This window comes from Misgurnus anguillicaudatus, chromosome 6, assembly GCF_027580225.2.
Source record: "Misgurnus anguillicaudatus chromosome 6, ASM2758022v2, whole genome shotgun sequence".
In the NCBI taxonomy this organism is placed as follows: domain Eukaryota; kingdom Metazoa; phylum Chordata; class Actinopteri; order Cypriniformes; family Cobitidae; genus Misgurnus; species Misgurnus anguillicaudatus.
The window spans coordinates 12,279,724-12,303,205 of NC_073342.2; the positions used below are offsets into that span (position 1 = coordinate 12,279,724).

Consider the following 23,482-nt stretch of genomic DNA (forward strand, 5'->3'; position numbering starts at 1 on the left):
TATATCAAAGATTATAATGTACTGTAAACACTCTGTGAAGAAGTAATATGACAAACATATACAGATTCATGCAAAGATTTGCCATGTGCTTGCTAAAAATCTGCAAGGTTTACAAAATTTTAATTTTCACAATTATTTTTTTTAGCAAATGCAAAAAAGGGATGTGGAGTTGTACTGGTAAAGATTGTTACGGCACCTGTACCATCTATGGTGAAGGACATTATAAGACTTTTGATGGAAGAAAATATTTTTACCACGGAGGCTGTGAATACATCTTAGCACAAGTATGTTTTTAACAGCTTTTACTAGTTTCATGATGATTAAGCAAATAATTGACTAGGTAAAATTGTCATCCTTTATTGTAACACTTTATTTCGATAGTCCACTTTAGACATTTTACTTTGCAACTACTTATCAACTACCAATGTTAACAGTAATAATAGACTGTCTGCTTAACTCATTCCTTGCCAGCCATTTGTTAAAAGTGGCCCACCAACATTTTTTGTGATTTTCACAAAAGTTTCAAAAAATGCCTTCCAGGAAAAATTTCTTCTAAAAATATATAAGCATACAAATATATCAAATGAAAGAACAGACCTTCTGGTTTCAAACAAACAAACAAACAGACAGAATGGGGGAAATTTCATCATATCAATATTTTTTCTCTGCTTATAAACTCCTAAATATAAATATTTTTTTAGCAAAAGCTGAAATAATTGTATTTTTGTTAAGGAATTTTGTTAGAGATCAGATTCAGAATGATTATCAAAACATACACAGAATTTAAAATTAGTAAATAACGTTTTGGCTTTTTCATAAATTGGGTTAGTGAACCATCTAGTGAATAATCGCGATATTGCATATTAACATAAAAATTATTTAGGGAAACCTTTTTTATGCAAATGTTTTCTCTAATTGACGAGAAAACTTGTCAATGGGGGGGGAAAGAGTTAATAGCTATATTAATAGCTAACCTCTTCTCTTAAACTAACCCTTACAGTCTACTAATACTCTAATGAAAGTTCTCACAACTAAAAAAGAGTATGTGTACTCACAAAAAATTAGACTACTCTTTTATGGCATATTCGCAGTGATTTTTGTCATTTCTCAAATTTGGCAGCCACTCGTAACATTCATATACTGTACAGAAAGATTTTAACAAAAGTATGTAAAGAACATTCTGTGAAAATAAAATTGTTATATCTTTAATATTGACTAAGTTAAATCATGTCAACAACTGACATTGATTGATGCTCCTAATCTCATATTTAGATTATAATACTTTGAATTTCACAGGCAGGGTCATATATGTGTAAATATATTTGCTGAACTATTTCTTGGGAAAGTGTCGACAGCAATTATATTAGTCCAAATATCTGAATCTGAACTGATACATAATTTCTCTGTGAAATCTCACCAGGATTACTGCAACATGGGAGAGAGTCAATACTCATTACGCATTGTTACAGAGAACATTCCCTGTGGCTCCACCGACTCTATTTGCTCCAAATCTGTAAATCTTTTCTTTGGGGTAAGGCTACTTAAGTGTTTTAAGTCAACATAAATGCAACATACAATTAAATGTATCTCTGAAATGAAGAGCATTGACAAGTTTCACTTTCACCATTTCTGATAATATTAGCAATATTAATCTGTGTCGTGGAAAGTTTTATGCAACTTACTATTCAAATCCTTTAGAAATACAAGGTGGTTTTATCTGAAGTGGATGGAGTAAAAGTTATTGAAACCAATGGAACTGACTACCAATATCAAATCAATTCTGTGGGGATTTACACTGTCATTGAGATCAAAAAGCTTTTAAACGTAATTTGGGATGGCAAAACAACCCTGATGCTCCAACTCCATCCCAGCTTAAAGGTATGCATTACATACAAAGGTTTGCATATAAATTTTACATGTTCACCCAATCACATAAACGACTGTATGATCTCTATTACAGGGCAAAGTGTGTGGACTGTGTGGAAACTTTGACGGTAATGCAAATAACGACTTTGTAAAGCATGATGGAGAAGAGGTCACTGATGCGGTGGTGTTTGGAAGTAGCTGGAAAGTGAAACCAAGCTGCCCAGAAGTGGACAGTTTGATAGACCCTTGTGAGAAAAACCCTCACCGGAGTGTCTGGGCTATCAAACAATGCAGCATCATTACAAGCAATGTCTTTAAAGACTGCCATGCACATGTATGTAAATATATCAAAACCTTTTGAACTTATTAGTTTAATATGAATCATTAATTCATTGAATTATTACCTAAAATAGAGAATAATCTACTCTATGCTGTTATAAAGTTGTACATTTTCTTGTCTATAGGTGGACTCTGCCCCATACTATGATGCCTGTGTGAGGGACACCTGTGCATGTGATTCTGGGGGAGACTGTGATTGTTTCTGTACAGCAGTGGCTGCGTATGCGGCTGAATGTCGAAAGAAAGAGGCTTGCATTGCATGGCGTACTCCACATATTTGTCGTAAGTGTTATGGGAATACTGTGGCTACTCATTACATAGGGGTATGTCTCAGAAAATGTAAAGCTCTTACAATTAAAAACTGAAAATCAATCCTTGAAACTACAATTTTCAATTCTGATAGATAATGAGCTAACACAAACATTAAGATATGTCCCTTTGAAATACAAGCATACCTTTATAATTACATAGTATATAACCTAATCTTCTATATATGATCTAGTAATCTAGTCTAGAACATGTTGTCTGCTATTAAAGTTGTGACTCCAATATCTGAACTGGTTTGCAGCTTTATTCTGTGACTACTACAATGACCCAGTGGGAGACTGTGAGTGGCACTACAGAACCTGTGGTTCGGCCTGCATGAAAACATGCAAAAACCCAGAAGGGACCTGTTCCAATCAAATTCCTCTCCTAGAAGGTATGATACTATTTAAACCTCAATAAATTAATTAACCAGTGGGCTGTTACAAAATGTAAAGTAATATACCATTTCTGTTTAATCATTCTACCCTTTTTACTTGCCTAGGGTGTTTTCCTCAGTGCCCTTCTGACAGGCCATTTTTAAAGGAAGAAACCCAAAAATGCGTCACAGAGATAGAGTGTCATACGTGTGTATATGATGGGAAGGAGTTTACGATTGGAGAAGAAGTGTACCACACCACAGATGGACACGGCATGTGTTTCAAAGCTGTGTGTGGATCAAATGCAACAATAATTAGATATATGGAAACTTGCACCACAACAGCTAAACCATTTACTTTCCAAAGTCAAAAAACAACAACACAACCAACAACAGCTACACAAACCACGGGTGTGTCCACAACTGCAGGACCATCAACAACACAACCAACAACAGCTACACAAACCACGGGTGTGTCCACAACTGCAGGACCATCAACAGGAACAGCACAATCAACAACACCATCAACAGGAACAGCACAATCAACAACACAACCAATAAAAGAGGAAACAACACAAATATCAACAGCTACTCATGCCACTGGTGTGTCCACAACTGCAGGACCATCAACAACACAACCAACAACAGCTACACAAACCACTGGTGTGTCCACCACTGCAGGACCATCAACAGGAACAGCACAAACAACAACACCATCAACAGGAACAGCACAATCAACAACACAACCAATTAAAGAGGAAACAACACAAGTATCAACAGCCACTCATGCCACTGGTGTGTACACAACTACAGGAGCATCAACAACACAACCAACAACAGCTACACATACCACGGGTGTGTCCACAACTGCAGGACCATCAACAGGAACAGCACAATCAACAACACCATCAACAGGAACAGCACAATCAACAACACAACCAATAAAAGAGGAAACAACACAAGTATCAACAGCTACTCATGCCACTGGGGTGTCCACAACTGCAGGACCATCAACAACACAACCAACAACAGCTACACAAACAACTGGTGTGTCCACAACTGCAGGACCATCAACAGGAACAGCACATTCAACAACACAACCAATAAAAGAGGAAACAACACAAGTATCAACAGCTACTCATGCCACTGGTGTGTCCACAACTGCAGGACCATCAACAACAAAACCAACAACAGCTACACAAACCACTGGTGTGTCCACAACTGCAGGACCATCAACAGGAACGGCACAATCAACAACACAACCAATAAAAGAGGAAACAACACAAGTATCAACAGCTACTCATGCCACTGGTGTGTCCACAACTGCAGGACCATCAACAACAAAACCAACAACAGCTACACAAACCACTGGTGTGTCCACAACTGCAGGACCATCAACAGGAACAGCACAATCAACAACACAACCAATAAAAGAGGAAACAACACAAGTATCAACAGCTACTCATGCCACTGGTGTGTCCACAACTGCAGGACCATCAACAAAACAACCTACAACAGCTACACAAACAACTGGTGTGTCCACAACTGCAGGACCATCAACAGGAACAGCACATTCACGAACACACCCAATAAAAGATGACACAACACAAGTTTCAACAGCTACTCATGCCACTGGTGTGTCCACAACTGCAGGACCATCAACAACACAACCTACAACAGCTACACAAACCACTGGTGTGTCCACAACTGCAGGACCATCAACAGGAACAGCACAATCAACAACACAACCAATAAAAGAGGAAACAACACAAGTATCAACAGCTACTCATGCCACTGGTGTGTCCACAACTGCAGGACCATCAACAACAAAACCAACAACAGCTACACAAACCACTGGTGTGTCCACAACTGCAGGACCATCAACAACAAAACCAACAACAGCTACACAAACCACTGGTGTGTCCACAACTGCAGGACCATCAACAGGAACAGCACAATCAACAACACCATCAACAGGAACAGCACAATCAACAACACAACCAATTAAAGAGGAAACAACACAAGTATCAACAGCTACTCATGCCACTGGTGTGTCCACAACTGCAGGACCATCAACAACAAAACCAACAACAGCTACACAAACCACTGGTGTGTCCACAACTGCAGGACCATCAACAGGAACGGCACAATCAACAACACAACCAATAAAAGAGGAAACAACACAAGTATCAACAACTACTCATGCCACTGGTGTGTCCACAACTGCAGGACCATCAACAACAAAACCAACAACAGCTACACAAACCACTGGTGTGTCCACAACTGCAGGACCATCAACAGGAACAGCACAATCAACAACACAACCAATAAAAGAGGAAACAACACAAGTATCAACAGCTACTCATGCCACTGGTGTGTCCACAACTGCAGGACCATCAACAACACAACCTACAACAGCTACACAAACAACTGGTGTGTCCACAACTGCAGGACCATCAACAGGAACAGCACATTCAACAACACAACCAATAAAAGAGGAAACAACACAAGTATCAACAGCTACTCATGCCACTGGTGTGTCCACAACTGCAGGACCATCAACAACACAACCTACAACAGCTACACATACCACGGGTGTGTCCACAACTGCAGGACCATCAACAGGAACAGCACAATCAACAACACCATCAACAGGAACAGCACAATCAACAACACAACCAATAAAAGAGGAAACAACACAAGTATCAACAGCTACTCATGCCACTGGTGTGTCCACAACTACAGGAGCATCAACAACACAACCTACAACAGCTACACATACCACGGGTGTGTCCACAACTGCAGGACCATCAACAGGAACAGCACAATCAACAACACCATCAACAGGAACAGCACAATCAACAACACAACCAATAAAAGAGGAAACAACACAAGTATCAACAGCTACACATACCACGGGTGTGTCCAAAACTGCAGGACCATCAACAGGAACAGCACAATCAACAACACCATCAACAGGAACAGCACAATCAACAACACAACCAATAAAAGAGGAAACAACACAAGTATCAACAGCTACTCATGCCACTGGTGTGTCCACAACTGCAGGACCATCAACAACAAAACCAACAACAGCTACACAAACCACTGGTGTGTCCACAACTGCAGGACCATCAACAGGAACGGCACAATCAACAACACAACCAATAAAAGAGGAAACAACACAAGTATCAACAGCTACTCATGCCACTGGTGTGTCCACAACTAAAGGACCATCAACAACAAAACCAACAACAGCTACACAAACCACTGGTGTGTCCACAACTGCAGGACCATCAACAGGAACAGCACAATCAACAACACAACCAATAAAAGAGGAAACAACACAAGTATCAACAGCTACTCATGCCACTGGTGTGTCCACAACTGCAGGACCATCAACAACACAACCAACAACAGCTACACAAACCACTGGTGTGTCCACAACTGCAGGACCATCAACAGGAACAGTACAATCAACAACACAACCAATAAAAGAGGAAACAACACAAGTATCAACAGCTACTCATGCCACTGGTGTGTCCACAACTAAAGGACCATCAACAACACAACCAACAACTGCTACTCATACCACTGGTGTGTCCACAACTGCAGGACCATCAACAGGAACGGCACAATCAACTACACAACCAATAAAAGAGGAAACAACACAAGTATCAACAGCTACTCATGCCACTGGGGTGTCCACAACTAAAGGACCATCAACAACACAACCAACAACAGCTACACACCCCACTGGTGTGTCCACAACTGCAGGAGCATCAACAGGAACGGCACAATCAACAACAAAACCAATAAAAGAGGAAACAACACAAGTATCAACAGCTACTCATGCCACTGGGGTGTCCACAACTGCAGGACCATCAACAACACAACCAACAACAGCTACACAAACCACTGGTGTGTCCACAACTGCAGGAGCATCAACAGGAACGGCACAATCAACAACACAACCAATAAAAGAGGAAACAACACAAGTATCAACAGGTACTCATGCCACTGAGGTGTCCACAACTAAAGGACCATCAACAACACAACCAACAACAGCTACACAAACAACTGGTGTGTCCACAACTGCAGGACCATCAACAGGAACAGTACAATCAACAACACAACCAATAAAAGAGGAAACAACACAAGTATCAACAGCTACTCATGCCACTGGGGTGTCCACAACTGCAGGACCATCAACAACACAACCAACAACAGCTACACAAACCACTGGTGTGTCCACAACTGCAAGACCATCAACAGGAACAGCACAATCAACAACACAACCAATTAAAGAGGAAACAACACAAGTATCAACAGCTACTCATGCCACTGGGGTGTCCACAACTGCAGGACCATGAACAACACAACCAACAACAGCTACACAAACCACTGGTGTGTCCACAACTGCAGGACCATCAACCGGAACAGTACAATCAACTACACAACCAATATAAGAGGAAACTACACATGTATCAACAGCTACTCATGCCACTGGGGTGTCCACAACTAAAGGACCATCAACAACACAACCTTCAACAGCTACTCATGCCACTGGGGTGTCCACAACTGCAGGACCATCAACAAGAACGGCACAATCAACAACACAACCAATAAAAGAGGAAACAACACAAGTATCAACAGCTACTCATGCCACTGGGGTGTCCACAACTAAAGGACCATCAACAACACAACCAACAACAGCTACACAAACCACTGGTGTGTCCACAACTGCAGGAGCATCAACAGGAACGGCACAATCAACAACAAAACCAATAAAAGAGGAAACAACACAAGTATCAACAGCTACTCATGCCACTGGGGTGTCCACAACTGCAGGACCATCAACAACACAACCAACAACAGCTACACAAACCACTGGTGTGTCCACAACTGCAGGACCATCAACAGGAACGGCACAATCAACAACACAACCAATAAAAGAGGAAACAACACAAGTATCAACAGCTACTCATGCCACTGGGGTGTCCACAACTAAAGGACCATCAACAACACAACCAACAACAGCTACACAAACCACTGGTGTGTCCACAACTGCAGGAGCATCAACAGGAACGGCACAATCAACAACAAAACCAATAAAAGAGGAAACAACACAAGTATCAACAGCTACTCATGCCACTGGTGTGTCCACAACTAAAGGACCATCAACAACACAACCAACAACAGCTACACAAACCACTGGTGTGTCCACAACTGCAGGACCATCAACAGGAACAGTACAATCAACAACACAACAAACTCATGACGAAACAACACAAGTATCAACAGCTACTCATGCCACTGGGGTGTCCACAACTGCAGGACCATCAACAACACAACCAACAACAGCTACACAAACCACTGGTGTGTCCACAACTGCAAGACCATCAACAGGAACAGCACAATCAACAACACAACCAATTAAAGAGGAAACAACACAAGTATCAACAGCTACTCATGCCACTGGGGTGTCCACAACTGCAGGACCATCAACAACACAACCAACAACAGCTACACAAACCACTGGTGTGTCCACAACTGCAGGACCATCAACAGGAACAGTACAATCAACAACACAACCAATAAAAGAGGAAACAACACAAGTATCAACAGCTACTCATGCCACTGGGGTGTCCACAACTAAAGGACCATCAACAACACAACCTACAACTGCTACTCATACCACTGGTGTGTCCACAACTGCAGGACCATCAACAGGAACGGCACAATCAACAACACAACCAATAAAAGAGGAAACAACACAAGTATCAACAGCTACTCATGCCACTGGGGTGTCCACAACTAAAGGACCATCAACAACACAACCAACAACAGCTACACAAACCACTGGTGTGTCCACAACTGCAGGAGCATCAACAGGAACGGCACAATCAACAACAAAACCAATAAAAGAGGAAACAACACAAGTATCAACAGCTACTCATGCCACTGGGGTGTCCACAACTGCAGGACCATCAACAACACAACCAACAACAGCTACACAAACCACTGGTGTGTCCACAACTGCAGGAGCATCAACAGGAACGGCACAATCAACAACACAACCAATAAAAGAGGAAACAACACAAGTATCAACAGCTACTCATGCCACTGAGGTGTCCACAACTAAAGGACCATCAACAACACAACCAACAACAGCTACACAAACCACTGGTGTGTCCACAACTGCAGGACCATCAACAGGAACAGTACAATCAACAACACAACCAATAAAAGAGGAAACAACACAAGTATCAACAGCTACTCATGCCACTGGGGTGTCCACAACTGCAGGACCATCAACAACACAACCAACAACAGCTACACAAACCACTGGTGTGTCCACAACTGCAAGACCATCAACAGGAACAGCACAATCAACAACACAACCAATTAAAGAGGAAACAACACAAGTATCAACAGCTACTCATGCCACTGGGGTGTCCACAACTGCAGGACCATCAACAACACAACCAACAACAGCTACACAAACCACTGGTGTGTCCACAACTGCAGGACCATCAACAGGAACAGTACAATCAACAACACAACCAATAAAAGAGGAAACAACACAAGTATCAACAGCTACTCATGCCACTGGGGTGTCCACAACTAAAGGACCATCAACAACACAACCAACAACAGCTACACAAACCACTGGTGTGTCCACAACTGCAGGAGCATCAACAGGAACGGCACAATCAACAACAAAACCAATAAAAGAGGAAACAACACAAGTATCAACAGCTACTCATGCCACTGAGGTGTCCACAACTAAAGGACCATCAACAACACAACCTACAACTGCTACTCATACCACTGGTGTGTCCACAACTGCAGGACCATCAACAGGAACGGCACAATCAACAACACAACCAATAAAAGAGGAAACAACACAAGTATCAACAGCTACTCATGCCACTGGGGTGTCCACAACTAAAGGACCATCAACAACACAACCAACAACAGCTACACAAACCACTGGTGTGTCCACAACTGCAGGACCATCAACAGGAACAGTACAATCAACAACACAACCAATAAAAGAGGAAACAACACAAGTATCAACAGCTACTCATGCCACTGGGGTGTCCACAACTGCAGGACCATCAACAACACAACCAACAACAGCTACACAAACCACTGGTGTGTCCACAACTGCAGGAGCATCAACAGGAACGGCACAATCAACAACACAACCAATAAAAGAGGAAACAACACAAGTATCAACAGCTACTCATGCCACTGAGGTGTCCACAACTAAAGGACCATCAACAACACAACCAACAACAGCTACACAAACCACTGGTGTGTCCACAACTGCAGGACCATCAACAGGAACAGTACAATCAACAACACAACCAATAAAAGAGGAAACAACACAAGTATCAACAGCTACTCATGCCACTGGGGTGTCCACAACTGCAGGACCATCAACAACACAACCAACAACAGCTACACAAACCACTGGTGTGTCCACAACTGCAGGAGCATCAACAGGAACGGCACAATCAACAACACAACCAATAAAAGAGGAAACAACACAAGTATCAACAGCTACTCATGCCACTGAGGTGTCCACAACTAAAGGACCATCAACAACACAACCAACAACAGCTACACAAACCACTGGTGTGTCCACAACTGCAGGACCATCAACAGGAACAGTACAATCAACAACACAACCAATAAAAGAGGAAACAACACAAGTATCAACAGCTACTCATGCCACTGGGGTGTCCACAACTGCAGGACCATCAACAACACAACCAACAACAGCTACACAAACCACTGGTGTGTCCACAACTGCAAGACCATCAACAGGAACAGCACAATCAACAACACAACCAATTAAAGAGGAAACAACACAAGTATCAACAGCTACTCATGCCACTGGTGTGTCCACAACTGCAGGACCATCAACAACACAACCAACAACAGCTACACAAACCACTGGTGTGTCCACAACTGCAAGACCATCAACAGGAACAGCACAATCAACAACACAACCAATTAAAGAGGAAACAACACAAGTATCAACAGCTACTCATGCCACTGGGGTGTCCACAACTGCAGGACCATCAACAACACAACCAACAACAGCTACACAAACAACTGGTGTGTCCACAACTGCAGGACCATCAACAGGAACGGCACAATCAACAACACAACCAATAAAAGAGGAAACAACACAAGTATCAACAGCTACTCATGCCACTGGGGTGTCCACAACTAAAGGACCATCAACAACACAACCAACAACAGCTACACAAACCACTGGTGTGTCCACAACTGCAGGAGCATCAACAGGAACGGCACAATCAACAACAAAACCAATAAAAGAGGAAACAACACAAGTATCAACAGCTACTCATGCCACTGGTGTGTCCACAACTAAAGGACCATCAACAACACAACCAACAACAGCTACACAAACCACTGGTGTGTCCACAACTGCAGGACCATCAACAGGAACAGTACAATCAACAACACAACCAACAAAAGAGGAAACAACACAAGTATCAACAGCTACTCATGCCACTGGGGTGTCCACAACTGCAGGACCATCAACAACACAACCAACAACAGCTACACAAACCACTGGTGTGTCCACAACTGCAAGACCATCAACAGGAACAGCACAATCAACAACACAACCAATTAAAGAGGAAACAACACAAGTATCAACAGCTACTCATGCCACTGGGGTGTCCACAACTGCAGGACCATCAACAACACAACCAACAACAGCTACACAAACCACTGGTGTGTCCACAACTGCAGGACCATCAACAGGAACAGTACAATCAACAACACAACCAATAAAAGAGGAAACAACACAAGTATCAACAGCTACTCATGCCACTGGGGTGTCCACAACTAAAGGACCATCAACAACACAACCTACAACTGCTACTCATACCACTGGTGTGTCCACAACTGCAGGACCATCAACAGGAACGGCACAATCAACAACACAACCAATAAAAGAGGAAACAACACAAGTATCAACAGCTACTCATGCCACTGGGGTGTCCACAACTAAAGGACCATCAACAACACAACCAACAACAGCTACACAAACCACTGGTGTGTCCACAACTGCAGGAGCATCAACAGGAACGGCACAATCAACAACAAAACCAATAAAAGAGGAAACAACACAAGTATCAACAGCTACTCATGCCACTGGGGTGTCCACAACTGCAGGACCATCAACAACACAACCAACAACAGCTACACAAACCACTGGTGTGTCCACAACTGCAGGAGCATCAACAGGAACGGCACAATCAACAACACAACCAATAAAAGAGGAAACAACACAAGTATCAACAGCTACTCATGCCACTGAGGTGTCCACAACTAAAGGACCATCAACAACACAACCAACAACAGCTACACAAACCACTGGTGTGTCCACAACTGCAGGACCATCAACAGGAACAGTACAATCAACAACACAACCAATAAAAGAGGAAACAACACAAGTATCAACAGCTACTCATGCCACTGGGGTGTCCACAACTGCAGGACCATCAACAACACAACCAACAACAGCTACACAAACCACTGGTGTGTCCACAACTGCAAGACCATCAACAGGAACAGCACAATCAACAACACAACCAATTAAAGAGGAAACAACACAAGTATCAACAGCTACTCATGCCACTGGGGTGTCCACAACTGCAGGACCATCAACAACACAACCAACAACAGCTACACAAACCACTGGTGTGTCCACAACTGCAGGACCATCAACAGGAACAGTACAATCAACAACACAACCAATAAAAGAGGAAACAACACAAGTATCAACAGCTACTCATGCCACTGGGGTGTCCACAACTAAAGGACCATCAACAACACAACCAACAACAGCTACACAAACCACTGGTGTGTCCACAACTGCAGGAGCATCAACAGGAACGGCACAATCAACAACAAAACCAATAAAAGAGGAAACAACACAAGTATCAACAGCTACTCATGCCACTGAGGTGTCCACAACTAAAGGACCATCAACAACACAACCAACAACAGCTACACAAACCACTGGTGTGTCCACAACTGCAGGACCATCAACAGGAACAGTACAATCAACAACACAACCAATAAAAGAGGAAACAACACAAGTATCAACAGCTACTCATGCCACTGGGGTGTCCACAACTAAAGGACCATCAACAACACAACCAACAACAGCTACACAAACCACTGGTGTGTCCACAACTGCAAGACCATCAACAGGAACAGCACAATCAACAACACAACCAATTAAAGAGGAAACAACACAAGTATCAACAGCTACTCATGCCACTGGGGTGTCCACAACTGCAGGACTATCAACAACACAACCAACAACAGCTACACAAACCACTGGTGTGTCCACAACTGCAGGACCATCAACAGGAACAGTACAATCAACAACACAACCAATAAAAGAGGAAACAACACAAGTATCAACAGCTACTCATGCCACTGGGGTGTCCACAACTAAAGGACCATCAACAACACAACCTACAACAGCTACAAAAACCACTGGTGTGCCCACAACTGCAGGACCATCAACAGGAACAGCACAATCAACAACACAACCAATAAAAGAGGAAACAACACAAGTATCAACAGCTACTCATGCCACTGGGGTGTCCACAACTAAAGGACCATCAACAACACAACCAACAACTGCTACTCATACCACTGGTGTGTCCACAACTGCAGGACCATCAACAGGAACGGCACAATCAACAACACAACCAATAAAAGAGGAAACAACACAAGTATCAACAGCTACTCATGCCACTGGGGTGTCCACAACTAAAGGACCATCAACAACACAACCAACAACAGCTACACAAACCACTGGTGTGTCCACAACTGCAGGACCATCAACAGGAACGGCACAATCAACAACACAACCAATAAAAGAGGAAACAACACAAGTATCAACAGCTACTCATGCCACTGGGGTGTCCACAACTAAAGGACCATCAACAACACAACCAACAACAGCTACACAAACCACTGGTGTGTCCACAACTGCAGGAGCATCAACAGGAACGGCACAATCAACAACAAAACCAATAAAAGAGGAAACAACACAAGTATCAACAGCTACTCATGCCACTGGTGTGTCCACAACTAAAGGACCATCAACAACACAACCAACAACAGCTACACAAACCACTGGTGTGTCCACAACTGCAGGAACATCAACAGGAACAGCACAATCAACAACACAACCAATAAAAGAGGAAACAACACAAGTATCAACAGCTACTCATGCCACTGAGGTGTCCACAACTAAAGGACCATCAACAACACAACCAACAACAGCTACACAAACCACTGGTGTGTCCACAACTGCAGGACCATCAACAGGAACGGCACAATCAACAACAAAACCAATAAAAGAGGAAACAACACAAGTATCAACAGCTACTCATGCCACTGGTGTGTCCACAACTGCAGGACCATCAACAACACAACCAACAACAGCTACACAAACCACTGGTGTGTCCACAACTGCAGGAACATCAACAGGAACAGCACAATCAACAACACAACCAATAAAAGAGGAAACAACACAAGTATCAACAGCTACTCATGCCACTGGGGTGTCCACAACTAAAGGACCATCAACAACACAACCAACAACAGCTACACAAACCACTGGTGTGTCCACAACTGCAGGAGCATCAACAGGAACGGCACAATCAACAACAAAACCAATAAAAGAGGAAACAACACAAGTATCAACAGCTACTCATGCCACTGGTGTGTCCACAACTGCAGGACCATCAACAACACAACCAACAACAGCTACACAAACCACTGGTGTGTCCACAACTGCAGGACCATCAACAGGAACGGCACAATCAACAACACAACCAATAAAAGAGGAAACAACACAAGTATCAACAGCTACTCATGCCACTGGGGTGTCCACAACTAAAGGACCATCAACAACACAACCAACAACAGCTACACAAACCACTGGTGTGTCCACAACTGCAGGACCATCAACAGGAACAGCACAATCAACAACACAACCAATAAAAGAGGAAACAACACAAGTATCAACAGCTACTCATGCCACTGGGGTGTCCACAACTGCAGGACCATCAACAACACAACCAACAACAGCTACACAAACCACTGGTGTGTCCACAACTGCAGGACCATCAACAGGAACAGTACAATCAACAACACAACCAATAAAAGAGGAAACAACACAAGTATCAACAGCTACTCATGCCACTGGGGTGTCCACAACTAAAGGACCATCAACAACACAACCAACAACAGCTACACAAACCACTGGTGTGTCCACAACTGCAGGACCATCAACAGGAACAGCACAATCAACAACACAACCAATAAAAGAAGAAACAACACAAGTATCAACAGCTACTCATGCCACTGGGGTGTCCACAACTGCAGGACCATCAACAACACAACCAACAACAGCTACACAAACCACTGGTGTGTCCACAACTGCAGGACCATCAACAGGAACAGCACAATCAACAACACAACCAATAAAAGAGGAAACAACACAAGTATCAACAGCTACTCATGCCACTGGTGTGTCCACAACTAAAGGACCATCAACAACACAACCAACAACAGCTACACAAACCACTGGTGTGTCCACAACTGCAGGAACATCAACAGGAACAGCAAAATCAACAACACAACCAATAAAAGAGGAAACAACACAAGTATCAACAGCTACTCATGCCACTGGTGTGTCCACAACTACAGGACCATCAACAACAAAACCAACAACAGCTACACAAACCACTGGTGTGTCCACAACTGCAGGACCATCAACAGGAACAGCACAATCAACAACACAACCAATAAGAGAGGAAACAACACAAGTATCAACAGCTACTCATGCCACTGGGGTGTCCACAACTAAAGGACCATCAACAACACAACCAACAACAGGTACACAAACCACAAGTGTGTCCACAACTGCAGGACCATCAACAGGAACTGCACAATCAACAACACAACCAATAAAAGAGGAAACAACACAAGTATCAACAGCTACTCATGCCACTGGTGTGTCCACAACTAAAGGACCATCAACAACACAACCAACAACAGCTACACAAACCACTGGTGTGTCCACAACTGCAGGACCATCAACAGGAACAGCACAATCAACAACACAACCAATTAAAGAAGAAACAACACAAGTATCAACAGCTACTCATGCCACTGGGGTGTCCACAACTAAAGGACCATCAACAACACAACCAACAACAGCTACACAAACCACTGGTGTGTCCACAACTGCAGGACCATCAACAGGAACAGCACAATCAACAACACAACCAATAAAAGAGGAAACAACACAAGTATCAACAGCTACTCATGCCACTGGGGTGTCCACAACTGCAGGACCATCAACAACACAACCAACAACAGCTACACAAACCACTGGTGTGTCCACAACTGCAGGACCATCAACAGGAACAGCACAATCAACAACACAACCAATAAAAGAGGAAACAACACAAGTATCAACAGCTACTCATGCCACTGGTGTGTCCACAACTAAAGGACCATCAACAACACAACCAACAACAGCTACACAAACCACTGGTGTGTCCACAACTGCAGGACCATCAACAACACAACCAACAACAGCTACACAAACCACTGGTGTGTCCACAACTGCAGGACCATCAACAGGAACAGTACAATCAACAACACAACCAATAAAAGAGGAAACAACACAAGTATCAACAGCTACTCGTGCCACTGGTGTGTCCACAACTGCAGGACCATCAACAACACAACCTACAACAGCTACACAAACCACTGGTGTGTCCACAACTGCAGGACCAACAACAGGAACAGCACAATCAACAACACAACCATTAACAGAGATAACAACACAACCAACAACACAACCATCAACAGCTACACAAACCGCTGGTGTGTCCACATCTACAGGACCTTCAACTGGAACAACACAATCAACAACACAATCATTTACAGTGGAAACAATGCAATCAACAACACAAACAGTGTTCACAGAATCAACTGAACAAATATCTCATACCACTTTACCCCAAGAACAAATTACAACAAGTTGTTACTGCACATTCGCAAATGAAACATTCCCTCCAGGTAAACACACATTCATATAAATTTCTCTTTTTATGTGCTGTTTCTATGAGTGTTGTCATACTGTCAGTTTAAATTAGATTTTTGTGCATATCCGATTTGAATGACTGACTGTCCAAACTGTGTGTCACAGCGTTCACGTCCAACTTGTGTGTCCTGTAGCGATATTTCACTTAATGTGCTAGTTTTTTATGTATATTTTTGTAATTTCTTTATATTTTTATTATTATATTTTCCCAACCCCTTTTTGCTGATTCGAAAAATGATTCAATCCGTGCCTCAAAAACCGTAATGTGATACGAATCGTGAGTTTTGTGATCCATTTCACAATTAGTGCAAACTGATCAGTGTTTGTCATCAAAATAGCATGAAAGCAATACTTTGATGTCATACAACGCTCTGTCGCCGCAGTGCCACATTAATTCAAACACTTCACATTGTCTTACAATATGACAATGTGTAGCTGAGGTTCAGGACTACTGTGTCTAATTAAGCAGCGGCAGGAACATAGGAAGCTGGCATACAAGGTTTTATTCATTTCTGCCTTCTCCACTTGACTATCGACAACCTTGCTTCTGACACAACCACATCTGACTTATTTACTTTTTACGTGATGTGAGATAGTGTAAACGCTATGCCAAATCAGAATCAAAAATGCCTTACTAATGTTTTACCATTAATAATGGCAATCATTATGTTAACTTTAACTCTGTGCTATCTATCATATATAACCAGGGTCTATGATATACAACCAAACTGATAAAGCAGACTGGTGTTACACTGCTTACTGCAACTCAAGTTGTCTTGTTGAGATAACGAAGAACCCGTGTTATAAAACCACTACAGTTCCTGTTTCAACAGTTGCAAATGATTGTAATGATGTCAACCGAAAGGTAATCTAAAAAAATAAAACAATCAGAATGTGATATGTACAATTTCCATTGGTGTATTAAAAATCAAGTTCATTTAATATGGGGCAAGCAATATTATTTGAATTGTTTGTAACAGAATGGAGAATCATGGACTGAAGAATGTATAACGAAAACGTGCACAGAGGGGACGGTGATCTCTACCCCTGTGCACTGTGACACAAATGATGCCGTGGTACCTACATGTGCTAATGGACTTACACCTGAGAAAGTCTATTACAACAATGGCTGCTGCTCTAAATATGAATGCCAATGTAAGTTTGCCTTTTTTATATAGAAATGATAACGCTTCTTACCATACAAATAGTAACCACTGTCTTTAGCAATATATTTTATTTAACTTGTTTTTCTGAAACAACAGGTAAATGCAGTGGCTGGGGTGACCCTCACTACAAAACATTTGACGGAACATATTATGCTTTCCAAGGAAACTGTTCATACGTGTTGGTCAAAGAAATTGTTCCTAAATATGACATCAATGTCCACGTTAAAAACTATTACTGTAACACTGCAAAAAATTTTGCTTGCCCCGAGTATGTGATTGTAAACTACAAATCCTATAATATCAAGATAACAAGCTACAGCGAGGATATTCAGGTGAGTTTCAGGACTAATACAGACAAGTCTGTTCAAACATACTTGTTAAGCAAAGTTACTAAAAGGAATAGTTCACCTAGTAAAGAAAATTTGGTCATTATCTACACATTTTACTCAAAAAACTTTGTGACGATCTTATGTTTACACACTTAAGGGATATACTGCACTATTTTTTGCTGTACCAGATGAAAGATTACCATCGTAAAACATTCGTGGCGAGTTCTGTGATCGTGACCTTTAATTGATGGTCCTATTTCATACAGTGAGAGAGGTTTAAAGACGGCCGTTTATCCTGTCTTGTGACCAAAGATTTCTGACAGTGTCAGAAATGTAGCATGATCAAAGCACAGTGTGTTTGCTGCTACAAACTGCGTACCGGTATTTGTTTACCACAAGCACATACTGATAATGATGCGCTAATGTGTGTCACAGTCGCTGAAGCCTTCGATTCAATAGGTGTCATCATCGTATAGCCTACAAGATTGTCGTACCCAAGTTTAAACAATCTATGTTGCACGGTGTGATATGGTAATGAAGTTATAGGACTGCAAAAATCTTGCAGTGTATCCTGGGCACACAAAACACACATCCAAAAAGAACATTTCAATATAAAAATATATAATTATTATTACTCATAAAGACCTTATTACCCACAGGTCTATGTCAATAATGATGTGAAGATCCCAACATACAGTAATGAAGACTTCTCCATCACCACGTCTGGAATGGCTGTGACTTTGAGCATCCCTGAAATTAAAGCAGAAATTTTAGTTAATCATCATGGTTTTGAGGTCAAACTTCCATTCTCTGAATTCAGTGGTAATACAGAAGGACAGTGTGGTGAGTATATATTAGATCTCTCATGTCACAATCATTATAAGGGGACAAAAATGTTATTTTTTAACGATTTATCTGTGCATGAGACTACGACAGGGTTTCATTCCATGTTGCATGTGCCACAATATTATTATGCTCTGCAATATAATTAACATTTTTGCAGAATTGGGAATGCCTGAATTTAAAAAAGTCATCTACTCACATACTTTGGAGTAAATTGATAAAAATTGTCTTATTTCTGTTTCACAACTTATATATTTAAGAAACATTGATGATGCAGTTTTGGAATCGCTGGCAGGTCTGATGTGTTTAAAGTTAATATTAAATTTTCAATGATATTGCTGTTTCAAGGGGTCTGTGACAACAACCCTAAAAATGACTGCAGACGTCCCGATGGACAAACGGACGAATCATGTGGGAATATGGCACAACTGTGGGCAGACAGCCCAGATTGTCAAACCTCTCCACAACCACCATCTAAAGGCTCCAGCTGCAATGCACAAAACTGTGAACTCATCAAAAGCGAGTAAGCCACAGACAACCACACAATCACTCATTTCACATTTTTAAAACCTAACCACAATTCACATCTATTTTTTAAAACCTACTTCACCTACTCATTTCCACTGTTTTGTATTTAATACAGTTTGTTCAAGAGTTGCCATGCAGTGGTGCCCTATCAAAGCTACTATGACGCATGTAAATATGACATATGCAACAAGAAAAGTGAATCTATGGCCTGTACCAGTCTGGAGGCCTATGCACGAACGTGTGGTGAGGCATCTATCTGTATTGACTGGAGAAACTCAACTGAACCTAAAGGACTCTGTGGTAAGAAAACAGGAAGAACCAAACGTGTTACTTTGATTGTACATAAAGCCTGTGTCCATTCAAACAAATCATTTCTTGATGAATGAACCTAATTATTTCAAAACCATGCATATTAGCAGATTAAATGTACCTACAAATCAAAGAATGGTCAGTGCATTATCACAAACGTTTAACGTACTCATGTAGCTCTCAACACATTTCTCTTTTATAAGCTTTTTCTATGAGTATCATATTCTTCTCAAAATTACATTTTTAAGTCATTTCAACTGGACAAGTGATGAGTTGCTGTAACTTAATAAATCAAGTTGAATTTGCTTTAGTTATGTTTACTTTACTTTTATACGTTACAGCAACTCATTGCTAGTCAATATAGTTAAATTATTTGTAAATCCAAGTTGATTCAACTTAAAAATGTACTAATATTATAACATAACATTTACTCTTCCAATCTAGTCCCATGCAAAATATGCTGGGAACTGGAAATCCATTGCCTATTTACAACTGTGCAAAACATTTTAATTTAAAATTAACATACTTTTACACTTGTTTATATAAACACACTCATGGTTGCATTTTATTTGTAAGGAGGCCATTAAAAGTCTTAATTTCTGTTGATTTATATAATAGACTACAAGTGTGCAGATCACAAAGTCTACAAGGCATGTGGACCAAAGGTGGAAAAAACCTGCAGTACAAGGTAATCTTTCTATTCAAAAATAAGTCCTACATTCTTAGAAATAAAGGTTCAAGAAGGTACATTAAAGGTGCATATTGCTACCTTAAAGGTACACATTGATGTACACATTAGAAGTACATACAGCTACCAAAATGCTACATATTAGGACCTTTATAAAAGGTACTTTACAGTGACAACTTTTGTACCATTCTGAGAGTTTAAATACATGGTTACATTGTTACCATTGTTTCTTTTTATTACCTAAAACAAGATACAACGAAATGTTTGTGCACAATGAATGCGAAGATCCAAAGTATATGGAAGGCTGTTTCTGTCCAGATAACACATATCTACTTAGTTCAACATCAGATCAATGTACAGCTAACTGCGGTAAGAAATGTTACTGTATTTACTCGCCATGTTTGTAAGATTAATGCATCTTGTTGTAATATTTTTTGTTGATGTGTTTTAAATCCATGCTTGTAGATTGCATTGGCCCAGATGGATTATCTAGACAGGTATGATTTACATGATATTTCCTGAGATTGTAAGCTTAACTCTCGAGGCTGTAGCCCAAAAATAGGATTAATTCGGCAGTCTCAGTACAGTAGAGTATAACAATTACATGAAAAGAATGTCTAAAGTGTTTTCAATATTTTTTTAAGTACAGAATCATTTATACCGGCTTAAAATCATTCATACAAATAACTTTACACATTAACATTACAATAACTAACTATCATCAACATTTTCATCTCTTGTAGCCTGGGGATTCATGGACCATCAACTGTACAACATATAGGTGTTCCAGGGAGAGCTTTGGTGTTGTGCAAGAGCCTGTTAAGTGTCCAAAAATAAAGCCCTGTGGTGAACAATACAAAACAACTATAACAAACTGCTGTCCAACATGTGGTGAGTTATCATTACAAGACAACGAATACAGTGGTTTCCCAAATTGCCCGGCCTCCCTTTTGTAGAAACCTTCAGCAAATGCACCAAAAGACACTCTCAGATATGTCTCGCGTTAACTATGTACGTGGGGTTTCGAAAATCCTGAAGACAAAAATTAAGTCATGCACATTGTACATGGACCCTTGCGAAATGCATTAAATATGGACCATACTTTGGCCTTTATTGCTAATTTTTAAGCCGTGCAGGGGAAATGAAACCGCAAACATCCAGACTGAAATGCTCAACCTATATCATAAGCAATTATTTCAGATCATACAGTACATTATAAGTATGCAACCTCTAAATAGTCATAACCTTTTATAAAATGCACCATAACAGTCAACAATCATTTTTAAAAAGCTTGTCCATTTTTTTTTTAATTCAGAATGCAATATGGAGCTGTGTCTTATGAAGAAATGTGACATTGGATACGAGTTGGCAAGCACTAAATCTGAGGATGGCTGCTGTCCAGCCTGTGGTAAGTTTCATATTCATATACTAGAACATTTAATACACATTTTTTTAAGGTCTAAGCCAGTGTTTCTCAAAGTGTGGGGCGGGCCCCACTGGTGGGGAATAGGAACATTACAAGTGGGGCGTGAAAAATGGGAGAAAATCTATTAATTCAATTATTTATTGACCATACACTCAAAACGGCACATTTAAACATAAACCTAGCTTTAAACTTAAATAAATCAGACTGTAGAAAATGTCACGCGGTAACTTAAAGCCTAGCCGATTACGATTTTGTTTGGGCGATTGGGACAGGTGGGGCTTGGAACTCTTCCCTACCTCTAAAGTGGGGAATGGCAGAAAAAGTTTGAGAAACACTGGTCTAAGCAATTGTACACACAGCACCTTAACAGTGTTGATTATTTTTGTAAGAGGATATTTTCTATATATATATTTAAGTAAACAATCACTAATTTCTATTTTTTTATCAGTGCCCAAAAATGTCTGTGTTTACAATGACAATGAGTACAAGGTGAGTACAAGAATGTTACATCACAACACCACAAAATGCACAACTGGCATACTAGCACACAAATCAAGCATTTCTAATTTTGCAGTGATGGGTTCACTTTACTTATTCTGTCCTTTTCTCTAGCCTGGTGTTAAAATCCCCACAGATTCATGCAATCATTGCACATGTGGAATGGAAAAGAACCCAAAGACTAACCTTCATATTATGGAATGTTCTCCAGTAAAATGTGAACCCTGTGGAGAGGTAATTTCCCATTTTGATCAGGTTGTATGATATTAGAAAGTCTAACCATACTTTTAGATGCATACTAATAGTGAAGGTTTAATCAATATTAAAGGTTTGAGTAGTATGTAAGGGTTACAGATTCATGACATTTCAATGGATTTACAAGAATCAAGTTGACAGTGGTATATTGAACCTTTAAATTTGTCTTTGCACTCCAAAGGGCTTTGAAGAGGTAAAGGTTGAAGGAGAGTGTTGTGCAAAATGTAAGCCAACAGGATGTTTGTATAAAAACGCAAACAACATCTCACAAATTCTCAAGGTGAGTCTTACTTCAAACTTCTATTTCACCTATCCAAAAAAAAAAATGTCCTTGGTTTTTCAGTACTTATCTGCCC

The 23,482-nt window shown here is 41.0% G+C and overlaps 1 protein-coding gene across 1 annotated transcript in view; it reads left to right on the forward strand.

The window, feature by feature from the left end:
• LOC129434079 (uncharacterized) overlaps positions 1-23,482 on the forward strand; it is a 33,833-nt gene that overhangs the window by 10,094 nt on the left and 257 nt on the right. The window contains exons 22-43 of the mRNA XM_073868294.1: positions 146-284; positions 1,421-1,531; positions 1,699-1,878; positions 1,961-2,200; positions 2,331-2,487; positions 2,774-2,905; positions 3,014-4,522; positions 7,382-17,059; positions 17,792-17,949; positions 18,065-18,239; positions 18,347-18,582; positions 19,239-19,422; positions 19,771-19,945; positions 20,066-20,250; positions 20,878-20,947; positions 21,198-21,316; positions 21,413-21,444; positions 21,691-21,838; positions 22,263-22,355; positions 22,822-22,862; positions 22,986-23,105; positions 23,308-23,406. Of these exons, the coding sequence (XP_073724395.1) occupies positions 146-284; positions 1,421-1,531; positions 1,699-1,878; positions 1,961-2,200; positions 2,331-2,487; positions 2,774-2,905; positions 3,014-4,522; positions 7,382-17,059; positions 17,792-17,949; positions 18,065-18,239; positions 18,347-18,582; positions 19,239-19,422; positions 19,771-19,945; positions 20,066-20,250; positions 20,878-20,947; positions 21,198-21,316; positions 21,413-21,444; positions 21,691-21,838; positions 22,263-22,355; positions 22,822-22,862; positions 22,986-23,105; positions 23,308-23,406 (13,981 nt within the window). The remainder of the gene's footprint in view (positions 1-145; positions 285-1,420; positions 1,532-1,698; positions 1,879-1,960; positions 2,201-2,330; positions 2,488-2,773; positions 2,906-3,013; positions 4,523-7,381; positions 17,060-17,791; positions 17,950-18,064; positions 18,240-18,346; positions 18,583-19,238; positions 19,423-19,770; positions 19,946-20,065; positions 20,251-20,877; positions 20,948-21,197; positions 21,317-21,412; positions 21,445-21,690; positions 21,839-22,262; positions 22,356-22,821; positions 22,863-22,985; positions 23,106-23,307; positions 23,407-23,482) is intronic.